The sequence below is a fragment of the Bos taurus genome, chromosome 11 (assembly GCF_002263795.3).
Source record: "Bos taurus isolate L1 Dominette 01449 registration number 42190680 breed Hereford chromosome 11, ARS-UCD2.0, whole genome shotgun sequence".
NCBI lineage: Eukaryota > Metazoa > Chordata > Mammalia > Artiodactyla > Bovidae > Bos > Bos taurus.
The window spans coordinates 97,970,282-97,978,878 of NC_037338.1; the positions used below are offsets into that span (position 1 = coordinate 97,970,282).

The following is an 8,597-nucleotide window of genomic DNA, read 5'->3' on the forward strand; positions in this document are numbered from 1 at the left end:
GGACTGCTGGTTTGCCAGGCCCTGGCTTGAGGCTCGCTCCCACCCCGATGCCACTGCTCCCAGGACCAGGCTTGAGGCGAGATGCTTTACGTGTAGGAATTGGCCGAATCCTCCCAGCATCCCTGTGGGGTAGGTTCCCGAATTGTCCCCGTTTTATGCTGAGGTCACTGAGGCTCACAAAGTGGTTGACCCTGGTTTAGGGCCCCCTGGTGAGTGAGGTCTCACCCCCTCCTGCCTGACAGCACAGTCTAGACCTGCCACCCCTGAGCTCTTCCACCACAGGCATCCCCAGGGCCCCTGACTTGCTCAGCCTCCTGCCATCGAGCTAGAGGCCTGGAAGCAGAGACTCCACTGTCCAGGCTTGTGAGAGAGGTGGCCACCCAACCCTCACACCAGCCCAGGCAGCGTGTGGGCCTCTGGGACCAGAACCAATGCTCCTGGCCCTGAACTTCCCTGACCTGTTCCCCAGGATGAGCTGGAAGAGGGTGGCGGTGGAGGAGCTTGGTCCCTCTCCTCTGTCTAGAGAGCCAGCATCGGAGCTGGACTAGAGGGAGGCAGCTTTGAGGAGGAGGATGGTGGTGCGGAGGCCACACCAGACGTGTGGGGCCAGGAGGGCCAGGGCTTCCGTGGTGCTGGTCGCAGCTCAGTCACAGACTTCTCAGCCCCCAGGGTGGTTCTCACGAAGCAGAGGGAGGTCTCTAGTGGCATGTCCCGTGATTCTGTGTTCAGTGTGGGCTCATTCAGTATTTTCATCTGTAACATAGATGTGGAAATGTATGACAAGCTGATCAAATTAGACATGATAAGAAGCTCGACGGTAGAATTAGCAGAAAGTCCTCGACAAACTAAAACAGGAGGGCAAGACTGACACAGGGATAAACTTGAGGCCCCACAGGGAAACTCAAGATAAATTGCGTTTGACACGACTGAGCGACTTCACTTTCACTTTTCACTTTCATGCATTGGAGAAGGAAATGGCAACCCACTCCAGTGTTCTTGCCTGGAGATTCCCAGGGACAGGGGAGCCTGGTGGGCTGCCGTCTATGGGGTCGCTTGGAGTTGGACACGACTAAAGCGCCGTAGCAGCAGCAGCACTCACTTGCTAGGAATTTGTCCCTGGGCACATGCTCACACATACACACACAGGCTTGTGGTCAGAGTGTTCACTGCAGCATTGTCCTTAATAGAAAGAGAGAAAGAAAAGCCACTGGAAACCTTGCTGACCCTCAGTATGTCCCTACTGTGCAGCCCCTGATGTGTGTGTGATTACCTAAAAGCTGCTGCAAGTCACATGTGAGAAAGCTTAAGTGTAAAAATGCATGTCAGGATGATCTCATTTGTATTAAAACACACATGCATATTTATCCTATGCATGGTGGTGCACGTAACGTTAGTGAAAGAGCATACAGGAGACTACACTTTTGAAGTTTCTAGAGCATGTTTTTCACATTAAGCAAATGTAACTGCCCGTCCCCGTGATGAGGAGACCAGGGTCCTGGGTTGACAGTCACCTCAAGGTGATAAACAAAGTGCCACCTCAGGTCCCCTTAGGAGAGGAAGAGCCTCCTGCCCCCCTCTGCTCTGGTTACACAGTGCCTGCAGGGCCCCTCCTTGGCTCTGAGGGCACGGCGCCTGGAGCTCACCTGTACCCAGGTGGCCCCAAGGAGTGACAAGAACTGAAGCCCTGAAGTGGGCCCCACAGTCGGTGGGGCGGAGAGAGAGGCAGGCCCTTCCTCGGTGTCTGCCCCACAAAGACAGTCGTGGCTCTGAGGAGATGGGCAGTCAGGAGCGGGATGGTTGCCCTGAACAAGAGCCTGTGTCCTGATCTGGGGGCTGGGGGGCAGCCTGAGGGAGGCAGCAGCCCCGCAGCAGGTAGCTGGGACCTGGGTCAAACCCACTTAGCAGGGGAGGTGTTTTGTGTGAAGGACAAATGGATTGCAAACCATGTCTGGCAAGTGCTGTCTTCCCGCAGCAAGGTTTTGCAACATTGAAGTATTTTTGTCCAGTTTTTAGACCTAAGGGAGAAGGTCTTCTATTTTTTAATACTTTTTATCTCTAATTTACTTTCAACCAAATATTCCTGCTGTCTGCTGTATGTAATAAAAATGGCAACATCTAAATATTCCACAGCAGGGGATTACTGAAACAAGCCACAATACCTGCCTGCGATGGCACGCGAAGGGGCTGCAGAGAAAGGTGATACAGAAATGCATCTTCTCCCGTTGAAACTCTCAGTGCCTGAATGACTTTTTTGTGGAATTGCATTTCTTAAAATCGTCTGTGATAATAGGGAATATGTGCGTTCGTGCGTGTGTGTGCTAAGTCACTTCAGTCGTGTCCAACTCTTTGTAACCCTATGGACTGTAGCCAGCCAGGCTCCTCTGTCCACGGGATTCTCCAGGCAAGAATACTGGATTGGGTTACCATGCCCTCCTCCAGGCGATCTTCCTGACCCAGGGATCAAACCCTCATCCACGTCTCCTGCATTGCAGGTGGATTCTTTATCGCTGAGCCACTGGGGAAGCCCAATAGCGAGTACGCTTAAACTTACTGATGGCATGTATATAAGGTGTAAACCACAGCGATAAAGCAAATAACCATGTGCCCCGACCCAGCCTAATGGCAAGACTTCCCAGGCCTCAGAACACCTCCCTCCCAGGGGGGTCTTCCAAGTTCTCTCTCTCCCACCCACTTGCACCCCATAACCGCATTCCTGATTTGTTTGTTTACTGTTGCTGTAAAGCATTGGCACTCGTATTTGATTGCTTTATGCATTATCTGGGGCGCACTTTTAATTTTTTTTAATGTTCATTATTCATTCATTGATTCATGTGTTTATTTGGCTGTGTCAGGTCTTAGTTGCAGCAGGCGGGATCTTTCGTTGCCGCGCACAGACTCTAGTTGTGTTGCGTGGCTCAGTAGTTGCAGCACACAGGCTTAGCTGCCCCAAAGCCTGTGAGATCTTAGTGCCCCGGCCAGGGATTGAACCCATGTCCCCTGCATTGCAAGGCGGATTCTTCACAGAGCTATTACTGCATAGCTTCTTCTGTGACTTGCTTTTCTCCTACTGTATGATCCTAGGATTCCTCTGTGTCAGTGTGTAGCTGTGATTCGTTTGTTTGTAATTTCTTATCACTTCTCCTGTCCGTGATCCCAAGAAGGATTTCCTGCTTCTTGCTATTTTGAACAGTGCTGCCACGACCATTCTTTTAACTGTCTCCTGGTGCAAGGAGATGCATTTTTTCCAATTCATCATTTTGACCAAATTGACACCAAGATGGATTTGTTTCTGATGAAATTGCTTCTCATCAAATTTCCTGGAACCCCACGGCCATGCTGGGGAGGAGGCCTGGGGCTGGGGGCATGTCAGCAGCTTTGAAGGGAAGGAGAAGCACCGTGATCTTGGGGCTGAGGGTCCCCCAGTAAAGGGAGCTGGGATCTGGTCCTGGGGACACAGCATGGGAAGGTCTTGGGGTTCCTGACATCCCCAAACTTCCTCCTTCTGCTTGTGCTTCTACTTGCCAACTCCTACCATCCGCTAACCACCCCTCTTCTCTCCAGAGGCATGGGCTTACCCTACAGGCTCAGTCACCTCCTCCTGCAAATGCACTTGTGCTTTGACCCAAGGATAGTGGTTGAGAGCGTGGGTGGTGATGTCACAGCCCTGTCACTCACCCGCTGTGTCCTTCACCTCCTTAAGCCTCAGTTTCCTCATCTTTATAATGGGAATAATTCCAGTACTTGCCTCCTGGGGTTGTTGTGAGGACACAGGACACAATACTGATGGGGTTCTCAGAGCCCTTCCTGGCACATGGTGGCCCCTTAACATATGGCGGCTGTTACTATTGCTGTGTCCTCTCCCCATCCCCACCCACTCATTCACAGACTGACTAGGAGAGGCCTGAACCCTTCCCTTAGGGACCCCTCCACCACCCCCCAGCCCCAGCCCCTTCCAAAAGGTCGGAACTTTGACAAGAGACTGAGCTTTCTCTTCTAGGTACCTGCAAACCTTATGTCATTTGAATAAGTCTCTGCAGGACTTGGCGTGACTTCGGAGGCCTCTGGGAGCCCAGCCTGGGACTGGTGGCCAAGCGCACATCGGGGCACAGGCCGCTGGCGGGGTGCTGGGAGACTCAGACCTGGGCTTGAGGGGACACGGCCTCACAGTCCGGAGGGCTCTGCCGGTGTGGGGTCCACCTGCCGATCCCCAGCCATCCTCATGCCCCTCATTCTGCAGCACCACCTCGCAGGGCCTTGATCGGTCCGCAGACTGTACACCCTGCCTGCCCGCCTGCCCAGCCTGGGCCCATGTCTGTCCACCAGCTGCTGCTGCGACCAGAGAGCACCCGGCCCACGTTGGGTCCCCAGGGCTTTCTCCTGCACAAAGAGTGGACGGCGACCCCCATGTGAGGGCCAGAGGGACAAGACAGGCTGGGGACTGGCTCTTTTCACCCCAGCGCGTGGGGTCGCTTGCCCACAGGGCTGCCTCAGATTTTGTATACCCGAAGCGTCCTCTGCGTGTGCGTGCCGTGTCTGTGTGCGTGCAAGCGAGCGAGCGTGGACTATCCGAGAAACATGCATTTTGGCACAAGACTCGTGACATCACACACTTCATTCTCTCTGAGGCCCTGCTTTCACCTTAAGCGATAGACTCATCCACCGAGGAAGGTCAGAGTGAGAGCCCAGTTTCCTCCTGTGTTAAGGGTCCCTCGCATTCTTTTACTGTAAACAAACAATGCCTTAAATTGTGTCTTGTTTTCTGTTCCTATGGGTGCTATTCATCCGGAAGGCCTGCTCCCTGGGCCCGCAGGCCCTCCCAGGCCTTGTTGCGGTCGGCTCTTCTGAGATAGGACCCGGCTTCGGAACCATGGACTGGGCCAGCCGCTGGCCTGCTTGCTTCCTCCCAGCCCCCTCCCGCAGGGTCTGAAGGCGCCCCCCCACCCCCACTTGCTCCTCCCCCCTCCCCCCACCCTGCCCTGTGCCAGCATGGGAGCCGCTTTCTGCCAGCTTCTCGAAGCCAGCTGTGCGCGGTGACCTGACCCGCTGCACAGAAGCTACTCTGCACCAACCTCTCCCCACAGGGCCAGGCTTTCGCTGCCCCCCTCCTCATCTCTCTGCCTCCACTGCCAGGGCGGGGCCTCTGGGATTCCTGATTACACTGGGGAGCCTGAGTGACACTGAGGCCTTAAGCTCCCCCATTCTTGCCCCCAGACACAGTCACCAGCAAATTCTCCATCATCCAAGTCCAAGGGCACAACAGTTGATGACCATGGTGACGAGAGAACAAAGCCCCGGGGAGCAGACAGTCAGAGCTCTGGTTTTGGCTGAGAGCTCTTCAGGTGAACAACATCCTTCACCTATCACTCCTTGTCATGTTTTTAAGTGACTTACTTTGCACAAATACATTTTTATTTAAAGTCATGAACAAAGATTAGCTTTATTTATGGTAGCTTTATCACTGTAGCTTCTCCCCTCAGCCCTTTTCTGCCCTCTCCCCTCTCCTCTTCCTCCTCCTCTTTCCCTCTCTCTTTTTTCTAATCTGGGTGTCCTGATTCTGAGAAGGAAACCTGAATGATTTTTTGAAAGAGACTGGATTTTTGGGTCCTTGTCAGTCTCGTGGTTTCAGAGCTCACACTGATCAGACAGCAAACTACTCTTAAAAGAGTTTCTGGGCAAGATGCTTCAAAACAACACCTTAACCACTAAATGTAATAGGTTGATTTAAAAACTGCCAAAGAACCCACCCCTGTATTTTGATCAAAAGGTGACCACTTTACCGAAAATTCAGATGAATTAGTGAGGAAAGTGATTGTCATCGGGGTCTTATTTTGTGATGGCACCTTACTGTGCTCAGTAACTAACTTCCTTTGGAACAAGGTCTAGAATACTTTAGTGGTGGGAGAAACACCCAATGGGGAAGTTGAAGCCATCAAACCTTGTCCATCAGTGTTTCGCACACCCTCCCACAGCTGGGGTCAGATGCATGCACCTAATTCATACCAACAACTACTCAAACTAGCATCTGGAGTCTGAATGAACACACCAGACACCCCAACACCTCTCACCAGAACCATGCAGTGTTAATGCTTTAACCGATTGTCTCTGATTCTACCTGCTAATTTTTTTTTAAAGTCTAAAGTTTGAACTACTTTCCTTGAGTTTCTGTACTCCTCAAACTGTCCTGGTTTTTCCATCATGAGATATCATAGAAGCCAATCCAAAAACCTTTAAATTTCAGGCTCCACTAAATCAGATCATTCCCTGCCCTTTCCAGATTTTCTTTATCTTTCACAAATGTTTTCTTCTGAGCTCAATTTTGAAATAGCACAATTGCAGTTCTTATCAAAGTGTCTAGTCTTCTCACTAGTTGAAATTGATCCCATGTCCCCTCCTGGAAACATTCTTGGCTTGGACTCTCCATAGAACTGGTAAGAACCTTGAACTTACCAGAAGAGTCCTGCGGATGAAGCTATAAGGCTCCTGGCTCTCCCAGCAGGGGCTCAGGGCCACGCTTGCTATCTTCCTAACATTGGTTTGTCCTTCACGCCACCAGTCTTAGCAAGCCAGGCCAGAGGTAGGGCTAGGCACAAACCCCAAAGGGGAAAGTCCCCAGGTGGGTTCTCACCCTGGAAGGAAGCATTCCTGGGTCTTGCTCTCTGACTCACCATTGTGCACAAGTGTCTGTGAAAACACTGAAGGTGGTGTCTCTTGCATGCATATGTTGCATCTTTTTTTTTAAGCAAAGAAATCATGGCACCCCTGAATGAAAGTTCTAGAGTGCTGTCTACGAACCATGGAGTAGATGGCTAGTATCATCATGTTGCCATGCAAACGGCTCACTCACCTCTCCCCAGGAGTAATTTTTACTCCTCTCCGTCAAACGCATTCTGTAACTCAAGGTCAACCAAGTGCATTCTGACAACTGAAAGTTTGTGGAGGACAGATTTGGTGGAAAGCTGTAGAAATTTTGATCTGAGTGTGCCCAGTGGGACAGTGCGGCCTGCCTCCCTTCCCTGGAGAAGCCAGTTCGTCACCCAGTCCCCTGTGGACCCTGAACAGAAGGCATTGAAGGGGTTCTGCTTATGAAAGAGCCCACTCTCTCTTGCCAACTGAATTTATAAAGTTTTTTTTTTTTTTCCTTACCAGTGTGGCCAGTATTTCTTTCATTGTCTTCCTCCCACCTTCCAAGCCCAAGAAGTGCGTCTTTTAGGATGCCATTTGACAGGTGGAAGATGGTTCACGAAGCAGGAAGCCCTTACAAGCAAGCTCTGCTTTCATTCCACAGGTGGAGAGTCTAGAGTTCTGGACCCACATTACTGATGCTGAGAATCAGGTGAACAGTGCTGAAAACACAGCCTGACTTACCTATTGTGACTTGGTAAATCACTTTAATCAGTCCCACATCATTCTGACATGTTGGGTAATTTCACGTTTTAAAGAGAAAAAAAAAAAAACTACAAGAGTCCTTTTGAAATAACAGACCCTCTGTGTAAAGCCACCCATTTGTCCATCAATTATCATCTCTAGTGAGTGCTTCCTGTGTGCCAGACTCTTCCCTAGGATCGAAGTGCCCGAGAACAAGATAAACCTAAGCCCTGCCCTCATGGAGCTGACCTCTCAACGAACAAATAGTCCTCACCACTCCATTTCCTCTCTCCCAGTAAGATCCTGGCTCCCCACCCCCCACAACCCCCACCCAGCACTGGGTAGAGCCTGTGTGGATTCCTCCAGAAAGGCTTCGAAAGGCTCAACAGATTGAATAGTCTTCAATTTGCGAGTCCAGTTACTGTCCGAGTGGCCGGTTGGCACAGGACAGCCAGGCACAGAGCTATGGCTGGACACAGTGAGGATTCCGAGGTGGAACGAGAGAGTCACATCAGAACGCTTACAGTATTTACTTCAGAAGTTCTTTGGTTTTAATTTCAATGTTAAATACAAGTACAGCTTGAGCGAGAGCTGCTTTCCCTTGGGTGTCGAGAACTTGTCCCGCGGACCACCTCACCACTGGTGCGGCACAAATGTGCGTGCGCCACGGGCAGCCCCCAGCCCCTGCTCGCAGCAGCAACGATGGAGCACCTGTGAGTTCTGTAATCACTCATCTCTTTATCCGTTTCTGAATGACTGTGACCATTCAGTAACAATAGTGATTAATTTAGTGTGGTAAAATCTTCAATAAATTTTGTGCCAAAATGCATGGTTTTTCACTTAGCATTCAAAATGTTGCATAGAGAGTAGTTTTCAATTTCTTACATATTCCTCCAAGTAAGTTGAAAATCAATTTTTACATTTCAATTCATTTCTTGTTCAATCTGTTGCACTCTCCCGAGCTGTCTTTTTTTTCCAGCAGACCCCCCTTGCATGCAGTTGTGTAAGGACTTTCCCTAATTCTTGTGAATTGTCTCACCCGCAGTAACCACTGAACATCAGCCCTCTGTGGGATTCTTTAGATTTTTGGTGAAGTATTTTGTTACCTCAGTCTTGTATCAAGTCGCTGTATTTTTCAGCTTGTTACGCGGATAATAATTGTTTCACTAATTAAGTACTTTAGTGTATAAACATTTTTGTTTACTTTGAAATTAAATGTGTTTTCCAATGAA

General features: G+C 50.3%; 1 protein-coding gene across 13 annotated transcripts in view; it reads left to right on the top strand.

The window, feature by feature from the left end:
- RALGPS1 (Ral GEF with PH domain and SH3 binding motif 1) overlaps positions 1 to 8,597 on the top strand; it is a 302,633-nt gene extending 294,036 nt beyond the window's left edge. For 7 of the 13 annotated variants that reach the window (XM_024999164.2, XM_059891505.1, XM_024999163.2 and 4 more), the window contains one exon: positions 7,147 to 8,597. In XM_024999164.2, the coding sequence (XP_024854932.1) occupies positions 7,147 to 7,320 (174 nt within the window). In that variant the 3' untranslated portion in view covers positions 7,321 to 8,597. Of the gene's footprint in view, positions 1 to 3,997 lie in introns of all 13 variants that reach the window. The other 6 variants (XM_024999173.2, XM_024999174.2, XM_024999180.2 and 3 more) reach the window with 3 other exon arrangements.